Source organism: Leucopleurus acutus, assembly GCF_964270905.1.
Source record: "Leucopleurus acutus genome assembly, chromosome: 10".
NCBI lineage: Eukaryota > Metazoa > Chordata > Mammalia > Artiodactyla > Delphinidae > Leucopleurus > Leucopleurus acutus.
This window is the reverse complement of record NC_139153.1, coordinates 36,366,708-36,393,227: the sequence shown is the minus strand read 5'-3', so window position 1 is coordinate 36,393,227 and position 26,520 is coordinate 36,366,708. Positions and strand designations below refer to the sequence as shown.

The 26,520-nt window shown below is 40.0% G+C and overlaps 1 protein-coding gene across 2 annotated transcripts in view; it reads right to left on the bottom strand.

Annotated features, from left to right (window-relative positions):
• Nucleotides 1–1,558: 1,558 nt before the first annotated feature.
• Nucleotides 1,559–26,520, bottom strand: part of SFMBT1 (Scm like with four mbt domains 1) — a 127,200-nt gene continuing 102,238 nt past the window's right edge. For both annotated transcript variants that reach the window (XM_082849126.1, XM_082849127.1), the window contains 14 exons: nucleotides 26,061–26,162; nucleotides 24,020–24,170; nucleotides 21,550–21,632; nucleotides 19,068–19,194; nucleotides 17,893–18,006; nucleotides 15,892–15,934; nucleotides 13,639–13,703; nucleotides 11,289–11,428; nucleotides 10,429–10,538; nucleotides 9,181–9,356; nucleotides 4,771–4,949; nucleotides 4,345–4,590; nucleotides 3,353–3,481; nucleotides 1,559–2,238 (listed from right to left, as the gene is read on the bottom strand). In XM_082849126.1, the coding sequence (XP_082705252.1) occupies nucleotides 2,098–2,238; nucleotides 3,353–3,481; nucleotides 4,345–4,590; nucleotides 4,771–4,949; nucleotides 9,181–9,356; nucleotides 10,429–10,538; nucleotides 11,289–11,428; nucleotides 13,639–13,703; nucleotides 15,892–15,934; nucleotides 17,893–18,006; nucleotides 19,068–19,194; nucleotides 21,550–21,632; nucleotides 24,020–24,170; nucleotides 26,061–26,162 (1,806 nt within the window). In that variant the 3' untranslated portion in view covers nucleotides 1,559–2,097. The remainder of the gene's footprint in view (nucleotides 2,239–3,352; nucleotides 3,482–4,344; nucleotides 4,591–4,770; nucleotides 4,950–9,180; nucleotides 9,357–10,428; nucleotides 10,539–11,288; nucleotides 11,429–13,638; nucleotides 13,704–15,891; nucleotides 15,935–17,892; nucleotides 18,007–19,067; nucleotides 19,195–21,549; nucleotides 21,633–24,019; nucleotides 24,171–26,060; nucleotides 26,163–26,520) is intronic.

Here is a 26,520-nt window from a genome sequence, read left to right as displayed (position 1 = left end):
ATTTTCCTAAATAAGACAACAATGTTAATTAGTTCCAGACTTTTTTTGTTTCATTGATCTTCTTCAAGGAACTCTTTGCCTTAGTGCCCTGACTGCTGAGCTCTCAGGAAATTTTATTATGCAAGATACCCGCCTCCCCCACCCCCACCCCCCTCCCGCCGAAACTCTATCTACTTAATGCTAACTGTTCCCAAGCATCATATATATGCTTCTCTTCCAGGGGCATAGAATGAATCAAAACTTTAAAAACTATATCTCCGATAAGTTCAAACATATTAACTTCTACTTAAATGAAGCGTCTTTCCAGGTATATCTGGTAGTAACCTAAGCAAAGAGTTGATGCTTTAATATATGGTTTGGTTGGAGGGTCTGAGTTAAGGTGGTTCATAAATTAACCAATGAAGAGAAGATTCAGATTACAAATGTTTGCCAAGGTCCATAAAAACACGTGGGGCAGCGGGGGAAGAAAAGGAAAAAATCACAATCAGTTTAAATTTGTAATAAAATTACCTTATATTTGTATAGCTGTTTAGAATTTACCCAGTTTGTAGTTTTAAAACATTTTCAAATCTTGAAGAGGAATGATTAGGTTATATATTTGCAGGTAACTAGGATAATTAAAACACACACACACACACACACACACACACACACACACACACACACTCAGCAAAGCAAACCATTTAAAGGAAGCAACCTATGTATCTTTCCTCATTCCACATGGTTGGAACAGTACAGCAAATGCTATTATTCTATAATAGCTAACAGTGCAATCATAAGTGAAAATTTGCCTGTTTAATACCAACTTGAGCTGGGTCAAAAGAAACACCTAAAAGGAAACTTGAGTTGTTGAGTGGGAATTGACCGTAGAATACATTCAATTTAAAGGTTTAACCAAAGAAAGGGTAAACGTGACTAGGCAAAGACGTTTCTAGAATCCTTAACCATCTCTCAATCTCTATCCAGCCACTGAGGACATACTGTGACGGAAATGCCATGCTCTGCATCACCCCTCCTAAAACTTATTTTCTCTGTTGTGCTTCTACACTATCTGCCTGGAGACACCGAGAAAGATGGGGAAATGGGCTTTACTGTGGGTCCAGGGAACACCTACTGATTTTTACCCAAAGTGAGGACTCTCAAAATGAAAGACAAACAACTATAGAGAAAAGTAAACACAAAATAAAAGCCTCTGAAGACCCTCTGAGAACTAACAGGAGAAAGCAATTCAACTGAAATAGCAACAATCTTTGAACTACTTGAAACAGGCAGCCCAACCTGGGTCAAGATGCAAAACAATGACAGTAGAGTTCTTAGATCAGTCAGTTAAGGAATTGGTGTTAAGTGCCACACATTATTTTTAAGAAAGCAAACAGTGTTTTTTTTTCCCTCCAACTCTGTCATAGTTTTAGTGTTCATGTAGCTTAAAAATGGTATCATTAAAACAACCTCATACATGGCTATAAGCTCAATTACCAACAGAGGTAGTAAACAAAGGAACTCCTAAGAATAGATTTTAAAATGGATCAAAGTGTGACTGTACATTCAAAACCCTAGAGCCACATAATCATCCCCAAAATGAACTGTTTTAATTTAAAAAAGCTTAAAAAACACAATGACAATGAAGCACTGATGTGCCTTAGGCACAGTCCCAAATCAGTGCTGACTTAAAGCTATGTTCTCTCTTTCCAAGAAAGAGAAAGCAGAGAACAAAGTTCAATCTACAATGGGAAGGAACAGAAAGAACAAAAAGAAAACCAAAAGGGTGCTTTCCAGCAACCTAGATTATTCTTCGTTTTCAGGCCACACCAGTGGAAATGCTTATTCTTCTATAGGAGTCTTTTCTTCACAACCTTTATTTTTTTTAAACTGCAATCTGCTGAACAAGAGATGCCCACATTTTCACTGGCAGGAGAGCCACTTCTGTGCAGTTTTTGCTTACTCAGTGTGGGTCCTCCTTCCCTGAAAGTGCAAAGAGAGCAAGCCGACACCTGCAGGGCCCAGAGCCCCAGGACTATTTCAGCTCCACTTGTAGAGCAGGGCGAAGGATTTGCTGCATTTGTGCTTCAAAGATACAGCTCACTTTGGTTGTCCTTCTCAGTTGGCAAACTGTTCATAAAAAGCAAACTTGATCCTCTCTATGTGATGGCAAAGTTTGATGGCAGGGCCCAGTTTTAAGTCCATGCACTCTTGAACGGTGGGAAGGGTAAGGAGCAACAGGGCCTGCCCATCAATTTCCTGTTAAAGCATAAAATACAAATCATCTGTGATGTGCATATGAGTGGCAGCTCGACCATTACAGCCCTGGTTCACTTCGCTTTGTCAAAATCAAAAGTCCCTGTGCTTTTCCTTTCATCACTTTTTCCCTTTAAATAAGTATCACACACTTCCTTTTAAATGCCTCTTATAGTCCTCCATACTAATCAATCTTCAGAATTAGTAATAAAGGGGACTTCCCTGGTAGTCCAGTGGTTAAGAATCTGCCTTCCAATGAAGGGGATGTGGGTTCAATCCCTGGTTGGGGAACTAAGATCTCACATGCTGTGGGGCAACTAAGCCTAGGCACTGCAACTACTGAGCCCACACGCTCTGCAGCCCGTGTGCCACAACTACTGAGCCTGTCTGTCACAACTAGAGAGCCCGTGTGCCGCAACTAGACAGAAGCCTGCATGCCGCAACTAAGACCCAACACAGCCAAATAAATTTAAAAAAAACAGAATGTGTAATAAAAGTTTTACCAAGGGTAAGAATCCATTCTGCTCTGCAGAAATCCAGTAAATTAACTAGCCTAACAGTAACCGGCAACTAAATGTGCCAGAAGAAATATCTTTTTAGAGGACTCTTTCTAAATCTGAAAGAAAATATTACCTATAAACTGCAATGTTTTCCTACTCTGTAACATTCATAAAAGCCTGACCAGCTTTTCAAAGATGTTCAGTTTTGAATCTCCTCAATTATCAAAACAAAATTTATTTCAATATTTAAGGCCACAGACTATTTCTGTTAGAGCCTAACACATTATAGATGTTAATTACTTTTTAAAACAAGCAGATCGTTATTTTGGAAAAGAGGAGGATAATTAAGTATAGCATGCGTAATTTTAAGCTATTTAATAGGGGATGGAAACAAACTCTTAGGAAAAATGAGAATGCAATAATAATCTGCTTCAACTATGGAGGCAGTCAGATAAGTAACTTTTTATCATAGTTCTACTCTGGAGAAGGGAAGTAATTTTTTTTGTTTTGTTTTGGATAGAAATATTTTTCCTTAGACTTGAAAATAAATTGCTATTACCTCCACAGACCTCTGCTAAAGAGATACATTACTAAAACCTCAAGGTCTTTGTGATTACCTGGTCTAGGAATATTCTTGCTAGCGGAGCACAGTCGGTGGATCTGATGAACCGCACAACATCTGCCACACTCCACTTCAGGGGGTTACTGTCCAGGTGAAGCCTTTCAGAAACTTCAATCCTTATTTCCTTCATTCCCCACAACAAAAGCAAACCAAATGGTGTTAGAACTATTTCATTCTAAGAAAGTCTCTACATAAAGTCATAACCCTTTAAGGCAGGATTTAAAGTGGTTTTAGGACATGATTTCTCCCAGCAAGGATGGCAAAGGTCCATACACACTAGCTAATCAGGAAATGTTTGTCTTTTATAATAAGAAATATTAACAGACAAGAATTCATCTCAAAGTTTCAGCACAAATAATTTGGACAATTTAACAGAGAAGAATAGTTTTAAAATCTTCCACTTGTTCCTTGGTTTATTTCAGGTCACTCTCTGGCAGGGTGCAGAAGTAGATGGGCTGGTATTTCCAATAAGAGAAGGCTTAACTAAATTATCAGGAGAAATCGTTTTTAACCACTTCTGTTCACAGACTATATTTAAAAAGCAATCCAGTTTTAAAACACTAACTTAACTGCCATTCTTATAATGCATGTATGTGTTAATACGCATGTATGAATCTACTAAACAAAATGGTTTAATCAGAACCAAAAAGATAACTTATTACTATAAAACCATATATATTATGAAAAATATCAAAAGGCAGCTTTCCCTAAACTAAATGACAAGTTACTAATAAACTACCAATGAAACTTTTTTTTACTTAAAACAAGCAGCCATTCTGAGAGAGACTTTCCTCCTGATAAGTAGTTGATCTCCAAATAATCCTTGAAATGCAAGTAAATCACTGAATTTGGGATGTTTTTAAAAAAGACCCAGGAAATTCAACTGAAGCCATAGTGAAATAAGTGTAACACCAACATCATTAACGGTTAGATTCTAGAGGGAAATTGTCAAGAGAGAAAAAAAGACTGTAGTTTTAAAACGGGTACCTTTGGTGAAGGAGGTTTATTCTCATCATCAGAAAATGAAAAAGTGCGAAGCTCTCTTTTTCTTCTCTGTCTGTCTGGAGGCAGTGATGTGGATATCTCACTTTGGGTGGGAGAGGAGGAGCATGATTTTTTTTCTGACATTTCTGACTCTTCCTGTAGCTCATCCTGTTGCTCAGATGTACTGCCCTCACTTAGGGAATCATCATCCCCTTCATCTGGGTCATCCTCATCTTCACCTCCACTTCCCTAGAGGACAAGGAGAGAAGTCTCATTGAAATTCAGGACAAATCAGTTCCTGGACCACGAGACCATCTTCCATTGGCCGGAGATCCAAATAGAAAGACCTGCAGGTATTCCTTCTGCCTGTATTGTAAACCAGGGATCTCTTGGCTTCTAGACATTACAGGTACATCATAGATCTCGTACCTGGGGAGAGCCCGCTGGGGTATTATCAACAGATGCAGAGGAGCGTTTCTTCTTATGAACAAAAACATTTTTTCGCCTCTTTCTCCTCTTACTCGCTTTTTTCAGGGCACATGCTAAGTTACTATGCCCACCAGGTGGCCTCCCAATTCTTTTATTTTTCTTCTTTCCATAGTAGTGTGCTAAATGTGAATGACAAAGAAAAATGAAGTAGCTTCATTATTTTTGTGTACCTCAAACCACAAGAGATTCCACTAGCATAGCACAACATGGGTACAGTGTATTTGATTAAGGTTAAATTCCATACAATGGAATAATCTTGACTATAGATTCTGAATATACAGTTTGATTAGTAACTGACAAATGCATAAACCTGAATAATCCTCCCCCTAACAAGATACAGAATATCTCCATTAACCTAGAAAGTTTCCAGGGTCACTTCCTAGTTAGTCCCCCTCACCAGAAGTAATCACTATTCTAATTTTCATCACTATAGACTAGTTTTGCCTCATCTAAGGAATCATTCAGTAAATACTTTTTCCAACAAGGCTTCTTTCACTCAGTATAATTTTTTTTAAGTGTTTCTTTTTTATTTAATTTTAACTTTTTTTTTTTTCTGCGGTACGTGGGCCTCTCACTGCTGTGGCCTCTCCCATTGTGGAGCACAGGCTCCGGACGCGCAGGCTCAGCGGCCATGGCTCATGGGCCCAGCCACTCCACGGCACGCAGGACCCTCCCGGACCGGGGCACGAACCCGTGTCCCCTGCATTGGCAGGCAGACTCTCAACCACTGCATCACCAGGGAAGCCCTTTTTTTTTTTATCTTTGGCTGCATTGGGTCTTTGTTGCTGCACGTGGACTTTCTCTAGTTGTGGTGAGCGGGGATTACTCTTAGTTGCACGGGCTTCTCATTGCGGTGGCTTCTCTTGCTGTGGAGCACGGGCTCTAGGTGCACAGGCTTCAGTAGTTGCAGCACGTGGGCTCAGTAGTTATGGCACATGGGCCCTAGAGCACGCGGGCTTCAGTAGTTGCAGCACGCGGGCCCTAGGGCATGCAGGCTCAGTAGTTGTGGCATGCGGGCTCTAGAGCGCAGGGTCAGTAGTTGTGGCGCATGGGCTTAGTTGCTTTGCGGCATGTGGGATCCTCCCAGATCGGGGATCAAACCGCATCCCCTGCATTGGCAGGCGGATTGGCTTCTTAACCACTGCACCACCAGGGAAGTCCCAGCATAATGTTTTTGGGTTTCATCTATGTTGTGTGTATGAGTAGTTCATTTCTTCATATTGATGAAGAGCATTCCATTGTATGAATATACCGGTTTATCTATTCTCCTGCTGATGGGCCCCTGGTGGTTTCCAGATTTTGGCAATTATTAAGTTGTAGTGAACATTCTTGTACAAGGCTTTTAGTGGGCAATGTTTTCATCTTCCTTGGGTAAATACCTAGGAATGGAATTGTTGGATCATATGGTAGACATATGATTACCTTCAAAGATTACCTTTAAAGACATATGATTACCTTTAAAGAAAACTGCTAACAGTTTTCCAAAAGGGTTATATAATTTTACACTCCACCAGCAATGTACGAGAGATGTAGCTGCTCTGTACACCTCTGCCAACATGTGGGATTGTCAGTAATTTTCATTTTAGCCAATCTAGTGGATATACAGTAATTTCTTATCGTAGTTTAAATCTGCACTTCCCTGACAACTAATGCTACTGAGCACATTTTCATTTACTTATTGGCCATGTGTGTATCTATTTTTGGTGAAGCGTTTATTCAAGTCTTTTATTCACTTTTTAAAATGGTTTTCTCTGTTTATTTAATTTTTTACTGAGATATAATTCACATAACATAAAATCTGTCATATGTACACATTCAGCAGTCTTTAGACACAGACTATGAATGAATACACTGTTGTGCAGCCATCACCACTATCGAATACCAGATCATTTTGTTTCTCTTTTTATTTACTTATTTTTAAATTGAGGTAAAAGTCACATAACAAACAACTAAACATATAAAAATGTACAATTTAGTGGTATTAGTGTAGTCACAATGTTGTACAACTACCAGCTTTCTCTAGTTTCAAAACTCCTCTTTATATTGAGCTGTGAGAGTTTTTAATATATTCTGGAGACAAGTTCTTTGTTGGATATATGGATTAAGAATATCTTCTCATCTGTGCGCCCTCAGGAATGCCAAAACAAACAAATAGACAGGAATATTTTCTCCAGACTGTGGATTGTCTTTTCCTTTTTATAAATAGTATTATTAAGAGAGCAAAGTTTTAATTTTGGTAATGTTTAATGTATTAGTTTTCCCTTCAGGTTAGTGAATTCTGTGTCCTCTCTAAGCAACCTTTGCCTAGCTCAAGATCTTCAGGATACCTCTTTTGTTTTCTTCTAGAAGCTTTATAGTTTAGCTTTTACATTAGGTCTATGATTAATTACCTTGAATAAACTTTTGTATATAGTGAGGTGGAGCCAAGGAGCTCTGTTTTTGCATTTTCGATTTGGATATCCAATTGTACCAGTGCCATTTGTTGAAAGAAATTCCTTTCCCATTAAATTTATCATTTTTGTTGAAAATTCTTTAACTACATAAGTTTGTCTCTATTTCTGGACCCTCTATTCTGTCCCATCACTCTATTTGACTATTCTTTCATCAATACCCCACTTTTGATTACTATAGTTTATGGTAAGACTTGAAGTCAGATAGAGTAAGCCTTCCAACTTTACTCTTCTTTTTCAGGATTGTTTTGACTATTTTAGGTCCTTTGTATTTTCATATAAATTTTAGAATATAGAGACAATTCCAAAAATGAAATATACGTAGTTTAGCTCTGAGTTACATATTAAAATAATATCAAAATATAATGTAATTTTTTGCAAAAAATGAATACTAAAGGATATAAATCCATTTGATATCATTCAAATTACTAATTGGGAAAAATTATAAAGAGTCCTAAAATCTAGGCTAATTTCAATTATATCATTGTGAAAGATAAATTCAAGACAAAAAGCATAACATAATCCACATACATCCAAAGGCTCAAATTGGTGTACTTATACATGTGCTTATATGAACAGTACATTTCACTTGGCCACTAATAACCATTGCAATTTACTAAACTAAGTGCTGAATCTGACACAATAATAATGAGTTAGACAAACTCTGCTCTTAAGGAGTTTATAATCCAATAAATATAAGTAGAAACTAGGTTAGATACTCTCATATGATTTTGTGATTCATATACTAATTAGAAAACTTGTCACGCTAAATATGGACCTTGGATCAGCAGCATCACCAGCATCTGGGAACTTATTGGAAATGCAGACACTTAGGCCCCAGATACCCATGGCATGATGAACCAGAACCTCTATTTCAACAAGATCCTCAGAATTTGCACGGCCCCAGATACCCATGGCATGATGAACCAGAACCTCTATTTCAACAAGATCCTCAGAATTTGCACGCATGATAAAGTTTAAGAGGCCCAAAATTAGAGACCCCCTGAAAGAAATCTTCAAGTTTAACAAGGTAAAATCCACCTCTGTATTAATTCTCCTAAGTGACATCAGGGCTTGTGGGATTTAAGGATTTAAGGAAAAGTAGGATCAGAATTTTGTGTTTGGGTAACAATGCCTTGACAAGACTCCAAATTAAACATTTCATTCTGAATGCCTTTTTTTTTTGCCGTTTCACAAAAGAGAAGACAAGCAATGAGAGGTAGCAGGTGTTGTTATGACATACTCCTGCCTCCTGCCCAGCACTCTCACCCCAGTGTCTGCACAGCTAGCTCTCCTGCTTCCTTCACTTCCTTGGCCACCTGTATGAACAGCACCCCACCTGCTAGCCTTCCTCACTCTCCTACTTTGCTTATTTTCCTTCATTTTTCTCCATAGTACTTCCCTCTATTTGTTCACTTGTTTATTATCTATCTCCCACATTAAGATGTAAACTCAGTGAGGAAAGGAATTTTTTTCTTTACATTTGTATCCCAGTGCTAGAACAGTGGCAGCACACAGTGGACCTGTAATAAATACATGCAGACTGTATAAACAGATTCCATATCCTATTAGATGCAACAGTTAATTTATATACACTCTGTACATAAAGGTTGGCAAACTAGGGCCTGTAGGCCAAATGTGACCCATGGCCTGTTTTGGTATGGCCCACAAGCTAAAAATAGTATTTACATTTTTAAAAGTGTTCTTTTAAAAAATTAAAACAAAACAAAAAGAATATGCAAAAGAGATCCTATGACCCGTAGCCTAAAATATTATCTGGCCCTTTATAGAAAAAGTTTGCATACCTCTGCTATATCTGAATGTCTGCAAAATAAAAACCTTCTAGGATATGAGATATGGTCAGCTGCTACAGTTAACAAATTTAAAAAACTTGACTCACTATATTTAGTCTTTGTAAGTACAGAGCAGTTCTCTGAACACTTATCCAGAACCATCCGTGGACCAAAGAGATTAGGACAGCACTCCAGTTTGATACAGGTTTGCCGGCAGAATTCAGTCACCCGATCTGCTGTTTTCACTATCTCGACAGTAGCTCGGTAACTCTTTCCTTTGTATCTGCCATTGGAAGACATCAGATACCAAGTTTATTGGGCTAGTGATTACAGAGAAAAATCAAGTATATTAACAGACCTGAAAAATATTTTTGCTTCTTAGAATATTCTATGTCCTTTACAGTTTGAGGACTCTGAAAACAATGAGGAATTTATATTGTACTTAAATTTATAATCTAGTAAGCTATGACAACTAAAAGCTGACTTTTTAAATTAGCAAAGTAAGGTCCCCGCTTTTTGTTCCTATGTTTAAGGTTTTCAAATAACTTCTACACTAACCACTAAAAAAACAGTGACTTTCGTTAAATCTTCCTTGACCCTACAGTAGTGGTACCACGAGTATGGTCCACGGACCAATATAACCTGCCAACTGTTACCCATCCATGACAAGATGAGGTCAGAAAACAAGAGCAAATGTTTTATAAACTTTCACAGTAACTTGCAGAAGTAATTTTATAGCTCTTAAATCTAGTAACAAAAAAGCTGTTCCTGCATTGTATGTCTTTTGAATTCCATATTTTTGTAACTCATTTTTACCATATTTTATAAAAGTATAATAGGATAGCAACTTAAAAAAGAAAACAAACCTGGTCCTTTACCACAAATAGTTGAAGAAGCCCTGCCCAAGGGAACGTAAGTACCCTAATATTATCCATGGAAGAATCAATTCTGTGACCTGTTAAGCATGATTAAGAATAAAGGGCAGGGGGGGCTTCCCTGGTGGCACCGTGGTTAAGAATCTGCCTGCCAATGCAGGGGACACAGGTTCAAGCCCTGGTCCGGGAAGATCCCATAGGCCTCGGAACAACTAAGCCCGTGCGCCACAACTACTGAGCCTGCACTCTGGAGCCCACGAGCCAAAACTACTGAGCCCACAAGCCACAACTACTGAAGCCTGTGCGCCTAGAGCCTGTGCTCTGCAACAAGAGAAGCCACCACGATGCAAAGCCCACGCACCGCAACAAAAAGTAGCTCCTGCTAGCCACAACTAGAGAAAGCCCGCATGCAGCAACAAAGACCCCTAATGCAGCCAAAAAAAAAAAAAAAAAGAATAAAGGGCAGGGGAGCCTACTCACTTGGCCTTGAGGACTTCCCCACATCCATGCCACACAGAGTCTTTGTCCAGCTGCAGCTCCCGAAGGACACGACTAGGTTTATAGGCTGCATTGATCAGTAAAGTGAGGACCTGTGCTCCATTTTTAAAGCAGAAATATGGGTTGGGGAGGAGAAAAGCAGATGATTAGAACCTTGCTATTCCCTAGAATGTCACCTAGGTGATTAATTCTAGTCATATTAATTGACAAACGTTAACAAAATAATAATACTGAAGATATGACAGTTGACCAAAGTTGCAAATAAGACAGTAATGAGACCCTCTTAAATATTCTAAACATTATGGTCAGGAAGAAATAGGCACCACAAATTTAAAATCACTCTAGCATTTGCTTCCAAATCCTTTCCTAGTCATGGTACACACAGAAGCTCTGGCCTCCCCAGGCACAGCCTCACTACCCTAAGGGCTGATAGGTTTGGAACCCTCACATCTCTTACCCACAGTGCAGCACCCTGCCTGGGAAGCTCAAGTCCAGCAGATGTGTATGTAGTTCTATCACGGTCCCCGGTTAATACCACACAGCCTCTCAGGCTTAGACTACTCTCATGTTCACTCCTGCATGGTCCTCACGTGGTCTCTGACAGAAGACCTTTCTACACTGACAGAGGTGAACCTGCCACGTGAAGAACTGCTTAGGTGAATGTTTCCTATGGAGCAAAAATAATTATGTGCCTAGTTCACTGTCCAATACATGAGAAAAGTGAGTCACTTTTGATAAAACCTAGAGTTGTTACACCTACGGCACGCTGATCCTTGTCTGAATGAGTCTACCAGACTGCTGTAAAATTTCTTAAATTCTTTTACTCTAGGCGGGAACCTTACCTCTCTGAGGACCAGGACACAATTCCCGGGTCCCACACATTGAGGCAGCTCAGCGATCCTTCCTTTGTTAAGATATGGCCCTGAGAAGCAACGGTGGTTGAAGTATATCTTTGGACAGCAATATTTTCCATTAATCATAACTGAGAAATGAAGAGAAACAAATATTCAGAACAGAATAGTTTTCTACCCTATGTTTCCAAAGCTGAATTACTGAAGAAAAAACCCAGCATATCCACCATTACATAAAGTCAGGACTTAACTTATTTTGGAGTTTAACATACTGTCTGAGCGTGAAATACCTTATACTTACAACAAGTCTATTATAGAGCTATCACTCTGCTGAGATCAACAACATCCTTACTGCAGATTAACTCCTGGTTAATGCAACATTGTTCCAGAGCCCCACGCTTCTATCATTACAGGAAGTGGAGGATTTACTTCAAGAACTCATGATGATTCCTGAAGATCAACGACTCAATAATCGATTCTAGAATATTTCTAGACAGTGATGGTGAATATTATCCAGAACTACAGTTTGTCCCCTTAAAACTACCAACTAGTATGCTGGTAGCGTTTGGTGATGTGGGAGCCCACCCATCACTGCGATTCCTCAGAGGGATAAAAGCATTCTGTGACCACATCTCTAAATTCTTTAGGTATTACGGGGTATAACTAGGCCTAGAGACCCTTCTCTTCAACTATTTTTCTGTATGAATACTGTACTCCAATATAAGGTTTTTTTAATTCCCTCATATGAGTAGTTGGCAATTCAGCTACTAAATGTAAAAAAATTCAAGGACACTAAAACATTTTCCATTTTCATATAAAGCAAAGAAAGCTCTTCTGATGGACACTGCCCTGTTAATCAAAAGGAAACGAGCGTGTACACTGCCCAGTGTTGATAGCACCCTGAAGTACATAGTGTTCATTCTCTAATTAAGAACCCAGTCTTAGCACAGTGGTCAGCATGTCGGTGCCCACTTCTCCATTTGAACTCTGTCACCCAGATCCCCTCAGGGGATGCTCCCTGCTGCTGGGAATGTTGGGAGTTTACAGCTCTTAGTTGTGAGTCTATCCTGGAATATCTCTCAGTCCAGAACTGTCCCTCAGTAGGAGAGAGCTACCTTGCCCAAGGTCCCACCCTTTGTGAGGTGGGGAGGGAGAAGCAGCTCACTTCCAATAACTGACCAAGGAGGGAGTACAAGGGTGTGGCCACCACACCTCTAGGGACACACCACTGAGGGACACTCAGTGGCTATACCAGCTCCAAGGCTCCCTGTGGGACTGGAAGAGACTTCTGTTACAACTGCACTGTGACTCAACTTCTCCCTCTGCCCAGTCCTGCATCTTTTACCCTTCCCAGGAGTGTTTCAAAAAGCACTCCCCAATGAAACTCCTGCATGCAAATATCAGAGTCTCAGGCTCTGTTTCCAAGGTAACTTGACATATGACAAAACCCAAAGCAAACACATTTTGGTTGTGGTCACATGAGATATTAATGTCTTAATTCTTTAGTTTTAGTAGGCATTAGAACGGTCAGTAACATGTCAAAAATAAGGAGTCATGCAGCCCTGATCCTCTATGTATAAATGATGTTATGAAAAGGCAGTGGGTAGAAGAGACAAAAGTGCAGGTTTTGAACTTGAGAACAATTTGAGTTCCATTTCTGACCCTTCTACTGTAAGCTGTGTGACCTCTTTGAGCTTTGGTTTCCTTTCTTTTCTAGGCATTTACTAAATACCACCCAAATGCCTAATCTGTGCTAAAACACACAGAGCCAAGATGCTAAGCATTATACAACCAGCAAAGTGGTGTCAAGAGTAGTTCCAAGGAGCCCTGGTCAAAAGGCTTGGGCCTCCAGCAAGGATCCTTGTCTAATTTATCAGGCATTGCCTCTGGAACAATCTGTTTTTCAGTGTTTGTTTTTTTTAAATTGCAAAATATATATACAAAGTGTGTATATCATAAAAAGGTTTTAAAGAAGAATAAGTATCTATCTCTCAACCACCCAGTTTAAAAAAAGAGCACGATCTGAAAAGCCTAAGTTTCTTTATTTAAACTCAGGGATGATATATTGACCTCCAGGGCCTTTAACACTGACAAGTGATCAGTAAATAATGGCTAAAATATTATAATGTCCATTTATAATGGACAGAAATACCAGCCTAAAGATAATTATTAAACTAAATATATCTTAGACAATTATAACTCTTCAAAATCACAATTAAGAGACCCCTCTATAAAGCTACATCCCATAAATCAAAGGTATTGTTTAATAAGTTATTTTTAGATATAGTCCATTAAAAGAAGCTAAAGGTTGTCTTTTACCTAAGATTGCATGCACTTATACCTGAGTCTGTGGAGCTCAGCTCCTGATTCTTCAGACCCTCATGGACAGTCCTTGAGGATGGTATTCTGCATCAAGAAAACACAACAAAATAATGAGATAATTCCTAAGGTCAGTAAAATGTGAGGATTAGTTTCCTTCAAATCTAAGAAGAAAACAAATGTGGCAGATTGCAAAGTTGGTAACAAAAGGTACTTCCTCAATTGTACTTTTTTTAGAAACAGCAATTGTTTTAAAAACCATGGACATGTTCTAAGGGGACAACAGTCTGTAGACAGTACTGTGATACTGCATGTTCCAATGAACTTGCATTCATGTGAGCAACAAATTATAGAATTCCTTGTTGGATTCTTAAACTGCAAGTAAACTACAGATGGTCCCCAATTTACAGTGGTTCGACTTAACGATATTTCCACTTAACGATGGTGCAGGAGCAATATGCATTCAGCAGAAACCATACTTTGAATTTTGATCTTTTCCCTGGCTAGTGATATGCGGTACAAGCCATGTTCCTGGGCAGCAACCCAGTCAGGCAGGAGATCACAGGGTAAACAATCAATACACTTACAACCTTTCTGTTTTCTGCTTTCAATACAGTAGTCAATAAATCACGCGAGTATTCTTCGTGGTAGATGATTTTGCCCAACTGAAGGTTAATGTATAAGTGTCCTGAGCACATTTAAGGTAGGCTAAGCTACGATGTTTGGTAGGTTAGGTGTGTTAAATGCACTTTCAACTTATGATATTTTCAACTTAAGGTGGGTTTATTGGGACATAATCCCATTATAAATCGAGGAAGATCTGTACTTGTTTTTTTAATAGATGAAGAACAGAAGCATTTTTATATAGGGTCTGTTTCCTTCTATCAGTTTCAAAATTAAAGACAAATTACAAAAACAGAATTACACCATATGCAGCAATCACTGAAAAAGGTTAATTTATCTTTTCAGAATACTTCCTCACTAAACCTTTGGATCAGTCTTGATGACTAAGTCAAGGAAAAAACCAAAGCCAGTTTTTTTGTCATTGCTTTCTCAGTCCTCTAGCTGGGTTAGAATGCTGCAGCCTTTCTCTCCACCACAATTGGAGAGAAATTGTTTTATTACTCACATAACCATGAAAGCAGCTATAAATTATACAGAATTTGCTACAGACTGACTGAACTGTGTTCTCTTAAATTCATATGTTGAAGCCCTAATTCCACCCCCACCCCATGTGAGTGTGTTTGGACATAGGCCTTTTAGGCAGTAAATAAGGGTGGGGCTCTAACCCAATAGGACCAGTGGCCTCATAAGAAGAACAAGAAAGAACGAACTCCCTTCCTCCTTGCTCCTGCCATGTGAGGACACAGCGTGAAGATGGCTATCTGCAAGCTAGGAAGAGAGCCTTGACCAGGAACCAAATCAGGCTGGTACCTGATCTTAGACTTCCAGCCTCCAGAACTGTGAGAAATACACTTCTGTTGTTTAAGCCACCAGTCTCTGGTATTTTGTTCTGGCAGCCTGAGCTAAGACAGAATTGAAAACCCAATTTAAAAAAATACACGTGCACACAGAATCCCTTGTATTTTAAAGGCACCACTAATTCTTTGCTTTTCAACAGTGTGTATGAAGGAATGCTACAAAGGGCTTTTTTTTTTAAAATATTTATTTGTTTATTTACTTGGCTGCACCGGGTCTTAGTTGCAGCACGTGGGATCTTCGTTGCCACGTGCGGGATCTTTGTTGTGGCATGTGGGATCTAGTTCCCTGACTAGGGATCGAAACTGGGTCCCTTGCATTGGGAGTGCAGAGTCTTAACCACTGGACCACCAGAGAAGTCCCAAAGGGCTTCTTAATGGGAGACAGAAGCACTCCTCTGAGTGTGACTTTTCTTGTAGAGTTGTTGTTTTCTTCCTCAAGTTCTTTTCACTGTGACAAATCATAACCTGATTTAAAATTTTTTGTTTTCCTTAACAAACACCAGCATAGAGACTCTATTTCCTCTCTTATTCAAATGTCTTCAGGGTCTAAAAGCCAAAGAAAATTCAATTTGGGGAACATCTTGAGAATGCATTGTACCCTTTTATATATAATGCCACTTTAGGAAATGCTCATATTGTAAGGAGAAGTATATAAACTATCAAAAACTGAATTAAAGGATTATGCTTCCATCTGAGAAAACAATATATGAGGAGATATACTCTCTGAAATAGTTATTTCTTCTTCTAGATATTTAACTTTCAAATGTCAACTATTCAAACATACTATCACTTACTGTTTTTCTGGTTGAACCACTGCAACTTTCCTCTGTTTGTGTACTGTACAAAGAAAAAAAATATATAAATGTCAAGAAAAATTAAAAGACAAAGGAAAAGTTACATATGCATTAAGCTAACTTTAGCTTACAGCTGGCCTTTGAACAACATGGGTCTGAGTATATGTGGATTTTTTTCAACAGTAAATACTGTAGTACTACACAGTCTGCAGTTAGTTGATTCCTCAGATACAAAACCGCAGAGACAGAGGGCCAACTATGGGAACTGTGCATTTTCAGATGTTGGTATCCATGGCAGGTCCCAGAACCAATCCCCCACATATATGGAGGGACAACCATACGCAGTTCACTGGTCTTTAGTGTATTCACATAGTTGGGCAATTATTACCACAGTCAATTTGAGAATATTTTTATCATCTCAAAAAGAGACTCGGTACTCCTTAGCAATCACCTCTCCACTTAACCACCCCCGAGCCCTAGGTAACTACTAATCTACTTTTCCACTCTCTAGATTTGCTTGTTAAATCATAAATGGAATCATACAACATGTATGATTTGTGACTGGCTTCTTTTACTTAGCATAATGTTCTCAGAGTTCATGCAAGTTGTGGTGCGTGCTAACACCTCATTCCTTTATATTTCTGAATACTATTCCATGGTGTGGAGATACCACATTTGTGTATCTATGCATCAGTTGATGGACATTTGGATTGGTTCCACTATGTACATTTGTGTACAAATTTTTATGTGGATATATGTTTTCATTTCTCATGAGTACATAGCTCTATATTTAACACTTCGAGGAACTGCCAGATTGTTTTCCAAAGCAGCTACACCATTTTATTTCCCCCCAGAAAATATTCATAGAAGTTGGCTGTCCCAGGGAGGCTTAAAAATATTATTTTTGTTTTCTGTATAAAGACATAGCAATACTTATAGTACTTGCTAGTTAAAAAAACACAGAACTAGGTTTTTGGTTTTTTTTTTCGGTACACGGGCCTCTCACTGTTGTGGCCTCTCCCGTTGCGGAGCACAGGCTCTGGACGCGCAGGCTCAGTGGCCATGGCTCACGGGCCCAGCCGCTCCATGGCATGTGGGATCTTCCCGGACCAGGGCACGAACTCGCATCCTGTGCATCGGCAGGTGGACTCTCAACCACTGCGCCACCAGGGAAGCCCTCAGAACTAGGTTTTAAATATAGGTGACCCTTGAACAATGCAGGGGTTGGAGTGCCAACCCCCAAGCAATCGAAGATCCATGCATAACTTTACATTCCAGTTCTGCATCCGCGGATTCAACCATCCAGGGGTCATGTAGTACTGTAGTACATATTTATTGAAACAAATCCACATACAAGTAGACCCACACAGTTCAAACCCACATTGTTCAAGGGTCAACTGTACTTTAAAGGAGCAAATTTTATGGTATATAAATATCTCTCAATAAAGCTGTTTTTAAAGTTGGGGGGGCATCACTTTAAGATTAGGTCACAAAACATGGGGACTTGTGTCTTGCTCAATCTCTCACTCTCTTGCTTGCTGGCTCTGATGGAAGCCAACTCCTGTGCTGTGAGCTCCCCCACAAAGTGGCCCACATGACAAGAAACTGAGGGAAGCCTCCAACTGACAGTCAACAAGGAACTGAGGCCCTCAGTCCAACAGCCCACAAGGAAATGAATTCCTGCCCACAGCCATCTGAGTAAACTTGGGAGCAGATCCTCCCCCCGTTGGGCCTTGAGATGACAAGAGCCCTGCTGAAACCCTGAATGCAGCCTCACCAGAGACTCGGATCCAGAGGTCCCAGCTAAGTTGCGTCAGATTCCTGACCTACAGAAATGCGAGATAATAAATGTTTTGTTGCAATGAATGATTTCCTATGCAGAAACGGATAACCAGAATATCATTTTATTTTCTCTGAAATGTCCAGATTCATCCTACTTGGTAACAGCCACACAGCAAATTATTTAACAATCAATCCTTTGACCCAGAAATAGACAGCTACCTCGTGCTCGGCGAGGAGTGCTGAGGGGATGGCCATTGGTTTCACACCAGCCCAAAGGAAATATATCCATGGATTCCACATTCACAATAAATTCAGGTATGGGTTTCTTAGAACCTGTTTAGATTTAAAAAAAATTTTTTAAAGACTATTAAATAGCTTTCTTCATAAACTACTTTCTAGACAATGTTCTAGTAGACAGTGTTCTACTGTTGCAATAATACAGACACAAAGTCTCTTAACCAAGTTCCCTTTACACAGAAGTCATACTTTTTCATGTGTGACAAACATTAAGAGAAAAAGCAAACTGTCCCCCAAGCGTAACTGTATAAAGACCAAAACAGGTAGTCAATGTACAGGGTGACCCTTAGTTAGGGAACAGCAAATAAGCACCTAGAACTACCAGTAATATCATTCAGATGGTTGACAAATATGGTCGTCAATTCCACGAAATAACTGGAAAATAAAAGGCAAACGTTATAGTTCTACTCAATAAAAACATTACTTCTGGTACTCAGAAACAAGCCAGAAGTTAGACTGGTGGGCTCAAGTCAGAAAGTGATGTAAACAAAGTTGCTCAGCAGGGGTTGCATAAACATGTACATCCAATACTGTCCTTGACACCTATGTTAAAGGCCGATTCTACAAACCAGGAACAACAGCAAGGACCGTGTCTGACTACTCAGCAGTGAAAAAAAAGAAACCCAGGCATAGTTAGCTGTAGTGCTGAGTACTCGCATACTACTTTCTGTCCACAAACCTGTCCCATCACTGAATATTACTTTTAGCATAATATATCTTTTCAATTTTACATACTTTTTGGTTCTACTGGTTGGGGGCAACCAAAATATAATCTCTTGAATAAGCTAGTTACTAATGCTCATGCTCATGTATTTTGGTCACGTCAAAATATATGCTATTTAACTTGTATTTTCCCGTTCAAGAAAACAGGGGGCCATATAAGTGAAGGCTTTTATTCATATTCATTTCCTAAAATTTGAAGGTCAAGGACAGGAGGATGAATTTTTAGCTCAGAGTCTTACATTACAAATTAGAAGTCTCTGAACAAGACCCCTATTTAGCTAATCAATTAAGTTTAACAAGCCACATTACAGGGGTAAACAGGAAGGCAAAGAAGAGTGGTCAGACGAAGGCTTCTCAGGGGTGTTGACGCTTACCCTCCAACTGGAGCCACAGGTAGGAGCCTCTCACTGCAGTAATGGTGGCAACGCACACTTCTTCAGGGAGAAGAGGGTTCACTGCCTCAAGCTTCATGTTCTCCTTAAATTCATGCTCAGAAATTGACTAGAAGATAAATTAATCAAATACATACTCAGTATTAACTCACGTGCTCATCTGAGAGAACTTTCCAAGTAACAGTTAATCCTAGAGCAACTCCTCCATTCCACACCCCAGGGTAACTGTCCCTTTCCCTCCCTACAGAAGATAAGATTTATCCTGCAGAGGGTAAAACAACAGATCCCTGGGCAGGAGGACACAGGAACTATTGAGGGCATGCATGCTGTCCAGAACAGAGATTAGCATGTGGAATGCTGAGGCCCAGTCCCTGCTACTACCCTCCATGCGAGCAAATGGAAGAGACTTCTTGGGGCAATATGAAGCACAAGAAGGAACACATAAAGACATGGATTTAGGTTTCCCCAACAAATGGCCAGACAGATCTTACCCAATAGGGAAGTTCAAGGTTGACAAGCCCCACCCACATGCTCAGAGCTTCCAATCAGCTTTATCTTTTAGTCTCCCATTTCTTAAATATAAGCAAGCAAATTCCACCAAGGAATTACCAGATATCTAAACATATGAAAACTAGAGACCAAAACAGACAAAACAAGCAACTTGGAGAAAACAGATTATGTAAGAAGAAAACTCACAAAAGGTGGGGGTAATTAACATCCTCTGAAAGATGAGAAAAACTATTGCATCTTTAAAATAAGAACAGTATGTTATTAAAAATATTCAGAAAGAGTTTTTAAAAAGTAAAAATGTGGTATCAAAAATTAAAAACTCAAAATAAGGGTTGAAAGATAAAGTTTAGGAAATCTTCCAGCAAGCAAAGCAAAAAAAAAACCCCTAAGAAACAGGAAAAGCGGTGGGGGTGGGGAGGGTGCGGCAAAATTGGAGGCCTGGTCCAGAGGGCCACCAAAATGAGAATTCCAGAAGGAGAAGAGAGAAAAAGAAAAGGAAATCAAAGAAGAGATCCAAGGGAACTTCCCAGCACAGAGAGGCACAAGTTTCCAGAGAGAATGTGCTCTCCATGCCCCAGCACATGGGTGAAGACAGGCCAAGCCATAGCTTGACACTGAAAGGGAGCGACAAAAGAGATTCTATAACTTTCCAGGGATAGAGAAAAGGGCAGGTCATATATGAAAGATCAAGAATAAGAATGGCTTTCAACTTCTCAATACCAACACTATAAGTAGAAAACAACTGAGGTTTTCAAAATTCTAAAGTGAAATAACTTGCATTCTAAAATTCCACATTGAGCCAAACGATCAGTCAAGTTAGTAGAGTGAACATATTTTCAAACACCAAAAGTCTACTAACACTTACATCTCTTGCATCCCATTTCAGGAAGCTACTGAGAGACAGGCTCCATCAAAACAAGGGAGTAAACCAAAAAAGAAGAGGCCATGAGATATATAAAACAGGAATCCCAAGTCCTAAGAAGAAGGAGAGGCAATTCCTTGGGTGACACAGCAGAGCAGTTTCCAGAATTAAAACTACATGGCAAGCCAAGACAGTAACCTGTCTAAAAAGAGGTTGCTAAGAGGGGTGTCTCTAAAAAATATATATTAGACAGGACAGATTTCCTGATACGCTAATAGTTTTGAGAATCTACTGGAAGGTGTGGGAAGAACTAGTATTATAAGCAAAGAAAACTAGGCTATGAAAAACAAGGCAATTATTAACTTGAGGACAAATAAAAGAAGGAAATAATCGTAAAATACTACACTGCTAATCTGTGAGTAACACCTAAATGCCCATGATAATGTAAATACTCAAATTCAGACTTAACCGAGAATTGTAATATCACTCTAATAGGAAGAGCAGATAGGTAAGACAGAGGAGAAAGGTAAGGTAAAATAGCTAGATTACTCACTTACTGTCATACAGAATTGAGAGACACATCTAAAATTAACTCAAAAGATAGCAGCGAATTATAAGTGAGGAAGTATAAATATGAGAATAACAAACAGTGAGAAGAATAGGAAGTGAATACTTCTGGGAAGGGAAGCCATGGAAAGGGACAGAGCAGGAAACTGTTGTTTTATGTTCTAAGCTTTTTACTGCTGTTTGGCTCTGTAAACCATAAATAAGTTTAATAATTTTCTCTCCTTAATATTTCATCATTTTTTCATATTAATGGACCATTAAAACTAATCATAAACTAAAATTTTAAATTCACATGATTTCAGCTAATAAAAAAAACCAAATTGATAAACTGTTAAGCTAATTAAATTAACAAATTAACTTCCGCAGCAAATGAAATTTTCCTTGGACCATTTTATTACAATCAACGAGAGGCGTTTTGGGGTTGCATGAGAGAACTGGCTTCAGAGTAAACATCATTACAGCAAGGGAAGCACAGCAGTCCCCAGCAGCCCCAAAGCAGTGGCCCTAAGGGGACAGGATTCTCACCGGAGGGAAGCACCTCTGGGGAGCAGCTTCAGCACCACACTGTTTGAGGTAGTCGGCCCAATCAAAGTCCTGGCCTGGGTAGCCTAGGTAGGGACAAAAGAGCAATGATTCACACCTCACATGCCTGCCTGGCTTTGCCACTCTGCAAGGTGTCCACCCACAACTTCTAATTTTGCTAATTTGAGGACTTTGATCATTTTAGAGAGGGGAAATAACACCCTATTAAATCCAAAGTATTAATTTTATAAAATAGAGCAACTCTGGATAAATTTTTAAACTCACACTTCAAATTAGGCATTTATTTGAACAGTATTTTATATGATTAGTTGCTGACAATTTACCAAAAGCATTTAAGATAGTTATGACTGAATTTGATTTGTGCTAATAAATCCCACCTCTAAAGGAGAGAGTCCCAGGGTCTAAAGGAAAAGAGCAACCTACAGCACTATCTAATCGGTGAAGACTTTTTTCTTTCGTAAAGCTATTCCCTTAAACATGTCTTAGCAACTACTAATATTCCCAGCACAGGTTTCAGATTCGTGTTCTATAGAATCTCAGTGCTCTATAAGCTGAATCATGAATTCATTTCAGGAAAAAAGCTGAGCTTAATTCCCCGCTTAAGTCTACAGGTTCTTGGCAGAAGCCCCTCTAACCTGACACCCTGAAGGCACCGGCTCTGTGCAAGGAGCTGGACTGAGTCTGGCTGCCCCGCCGTGTCTGAGCTCACCTCCGCTCCCCAGAGCTCAATTTCCCACAGGCACAGAGCAAGCTACTCAAGAGCACACCAGCCTACAGCCAAACAGCCCCTGCAGTCACCTCCTCTGCCCACCTCAGAGTGGCACCATGTTCTCTCTGCCTCCCCCTCAATTCCTGACAGTAAATTAACTACCATTTTAAATTACATAATCTACTACTTTCCTTCTACTGATATTTACAAAGACAGCTGAGTTGTCTACAACAATGCTAAGAGAGGTGGTATCTTTAATTTTTTTTTCTTCTCATGTAATGGCAGCGGGCAGGATAAGGAACTTGGGATGTTCAGAGCATTCCTGCAAAGCAAGAACTTGCTCCTGTAGGTATGTCCCCCCAACCATCACCACCAGGCAGGCACTCCCACTGTCTGTTCACTGATGAGGGAGAACCTGGGGGGTTGTTACGGTTTTCCCCTATTTACTCATTGAAGGAACTGCCATTCTCACTTTTGTTTCCCAATGCCTGGCTCAAAGCAAACATTCCACAAAATGTTTGATGGATGAATAAAGGCTGAACGGAAGACAAAGGTTCAGAGTCTGTGACTCTTATTAACAGAAAAGAGCACTTCCAGCCCAGTGTTCCAGCAATCACCATTTAGAAAGTGAAGCTATGTTTTACTAAGAGCTTACCAATAAAGTATATACACGGCCAGTCAAATAATCTGATTTGCTGACATAAAAATCAGATAAACACCTTACACTTCCAGATACTCTAAGTTAAAAAAATACCTAAAATTTCAGCTCAAATAAGTCATATTTAGTAACCTTGATTAAAGGGTCAAAGATTAAATTTTGCAAAGTTGCAAACATGAGGAAAATGAGTTGCTACCTTCCTACTTACAGCCTGAGTTCTACTTTTGACCATAAATCTCCCTCTGAGGTCCAAAGAGTCTCCCTCTAAGAGGAGGCCCAGAAACCTAAAAATCAGTAATCTACCTCCTAACTCTGGCTCTAAGGCCTCTTCTCATAAATCAGCTCCCAACACTCATTGCATCCTACCCTCACCCCTGTTGCCTCCCAGCAGACACAGATGGAATGAACTAAGGAAGCTGCATGGAACCCCAGGATGTTATGAAGATATTTATCAAGGTAGTAGGACATACTTTATTTACTAGGTTTCTTTTTTTTTCAGTATGCGGGCCTCTCACTGTTGTGGCCTCTCCCATTGCGGAGCATAGGCTCCGGACGCGCAGGCTCAGCAGCCATGGCTCATGGGCCTAGCCGCTCCGCGGTATGTGGGATCTTCCCAGACCGGGGCACGAACCCGTGTCCCCTGCATCGGCAGGCAGACTCTCAACCACTGCGCCACCAGGGAAGCCCTAGTTTTTTGTTTTTTTAAAAAATATCTATTTGGTTGCACCTGTCTTAGTTGTGGCAGGCGGGCTCCTTAATTGTGGCTCGCCAGCTCCTTAGTTGTGGCATGCATGTGTAATCTAGCTTTCTGACCAGGGATTGAACCCGGGCCCCCTGCATTGGGAGCGCAGAGTCCTAACCACTGTGCCACCAGGGAAGTCCCTATTTACTAGTTTTTAAGCTTAATTTATAACTTTTAAACATGTAGATACTGGAATATAGGTCTTTGTTTACTCTTGTCTTCGGCCCCTAAAACATTAAGGACAGGACTGGGTGTGAGGAGAGAGGGGGACAAAAGATCCAGGTAAAGCTATCTGATAAATCTCATTTTGAAGCAAACAAATCAGAAAAGAATGAATACACACCAGGAGGGGGACTGATGTGTAAACCATTCTTCAGACCCCACTGCACAGGGAAAATACCAGGACTGTCAGCATGACACACGAAGGATCGCTGTGCACGATTCTCTGGTCGCAAATCATCCATTTCCACCAGAAAATACTTCTCATCAAAAACCTGTATGTATGATTTAACACATAAAATAGACAAATTTTGATTTTTTAATTGGGGTATAGTTGCTTTACAATGTTGTGCTAGTTCCTGCTGTACAACGAAGTCAATCAGCTATATGTGTACACATACCCGCTCCCTCTGGGACCTCCCTCCCACCCGTCCCACCCATCTAGGTCACCACAGAGCACCAAGCTGAGCTCCCTAAGCTATACAGAAGGTTCCCACTAGCTGTTTTACACATGGTAGTGTATATATGTCAATCCCAATACGTGTATGTTTACGCATGCGTGCGCACACACACACGTCATTTCCTTGGCATAGCTGAACGTGTTACAAAAGTTAATAGCCACATTAATAGTAACATTAAGTGTTTTTTAATACTACTACTAAGCACTCAGTAAATGTTATCTCTGTGTCAGGCACTGTTTAAATGCTTTTTTTGTATTAATTCAGCTTCAATCTTCCTAACACTCTAACGAGGTACCATTATCAACCCCATTTTGCAGAAAAGGAAACTGAGTTTAAAAAGCAGTTAAATAACCTGCTCCATGTTACACTGACAGGAAGAAACAGAACCTAGATTTAAATGCAAGTTGTTGAGCTCCAAACAAAGCTTAGTTCAGGCTCAGTGAGGGGTCAACTACACCAGTTTATTAGATCAGATCCTAGCCTAGTTTCAAATGTCAAAGAGAAGGTTTTATGAAACTCCCCTGGCTCCTTACCACCTACCCTTCAACTTCAGGAAGGACCTTCTGATTCCACTGCAAGTTCAGAATCCCTTCTTGTTCTTTTTTTCCCCCTCCTTTTGTGAAGTTACTCTTTTTTTAAAAAAAATAATAAATTTATTTATTTTATTTTATTTATTTTTGGCTGTGTTGGGTCTTTGTTGCTGCACGCAGGCTTTCTCTAGTTGCGGCAAGCGGGGGCTACTCTTTGTTGCGGTGCATGGGCCTCTCACTGGGGTGGCTTCTCTTGTTGCAGAGCATGGGCTCTAGGTGCATGGGCTTCAGTAGTTGTGGCTCATGGGCTCTAGAGCGCAGGCTCAGTAGTTGTGGCACACGGGCTTAGTTGCTCCGCGGCATGTGGGATCTTCCCGGACCAGGGTTTAAACCCGTGTCCCCTGCCTTGGCAGGCAGATTCTTAACCACTGTGCCAGCAGGGAAGCCCCCTTCTTGTTCTAAGAATAATCTTCTTCTAAGGTAAGGAAAATTTAAATCTCAACAGGTCAGACGATTTAGTGTCCACATAACTATTCCTCTTGTCACACTTGACTTTTGGTTCTACTTTCAGTAAATGGGCTTCTGCTCTACTCTTAAAACGAAATCCTCTACCTTATGCCTCAGTTCTAGTTACTGAGTAACTGGGCCTTGACAACCTGCCCAGGTCTTGTGGTTACTTCTAACAAGAACCTCGCTTTTGTCAGTCTTCCAAAAGATTAAAGTCTGGATCTGGAATCCATGGCTGGAGCAATCCTACTGGCAGATCTTGTGACACTAATCAACTGTTCCCCACACATCTGCTCACCCAACGAGCCCTGCACCTAGCTGGACACTGATGACACTGCCTGCCTCCAAACTTTTCAGATACCGTGGGCCACCTGCCGCTTAAATCTCCTCTATAGTTATGTACAGCCAGGCCTGCCCCAAAGAATGTGCAGCCCACTACTCTGGTGCCCAGGCTTTGGTTAGCTGGGGCAGCCAAGCTCTGACAAAGGAATGGGCCACAAAGAACCAGACATTACAAATGTAAAATGTGCACAGAACTAATTCTAGCCTCACAGCTTAGGAGAAACAATGGGTTGGATTAGTGGAGTTTGAAGATTAAAACACTACCAATTTCCTAAACCAGTCACCCTGACAAGAATTCTTACCAAGAGAGTTGCCTCCATTTTACCTTAACAATTGTAGCAGGAGAGATCCCAAAAGGAGACCAGGGATCCACAGCTTCCAATTTCATATTTACAGAGAATGAATGAGCGCCGATCACTTGTTTATCCTGAAATGCAAATGCCAAGAGGGAATAAAATATAGTATCTGCACATTAATTTTATACTCATATATAGCTGAATACTACTCTTAATTAAAATAATGGAACTGTCCAGCTTCTGGTAAATAATCTAATCCTATAATTGTCTTCCCAGCCTGGAAAAAATTATTTAGGAAAAAAAAAAAACCCCAAAGGAAGCACTCCTACTCTCTACATTCGGAACACGAGGGTCATACAGAGAAAAAACAAGTTTATTTTATAACAAGTCAAGGCTATGTAGTTAAGAGTAGAAAAGAAAAGACTCAAAATGCTTTAAGAGCGCTTCGGGAAAAAACCTGGACTACTTTTAGGAAAAAAGGATGATCAT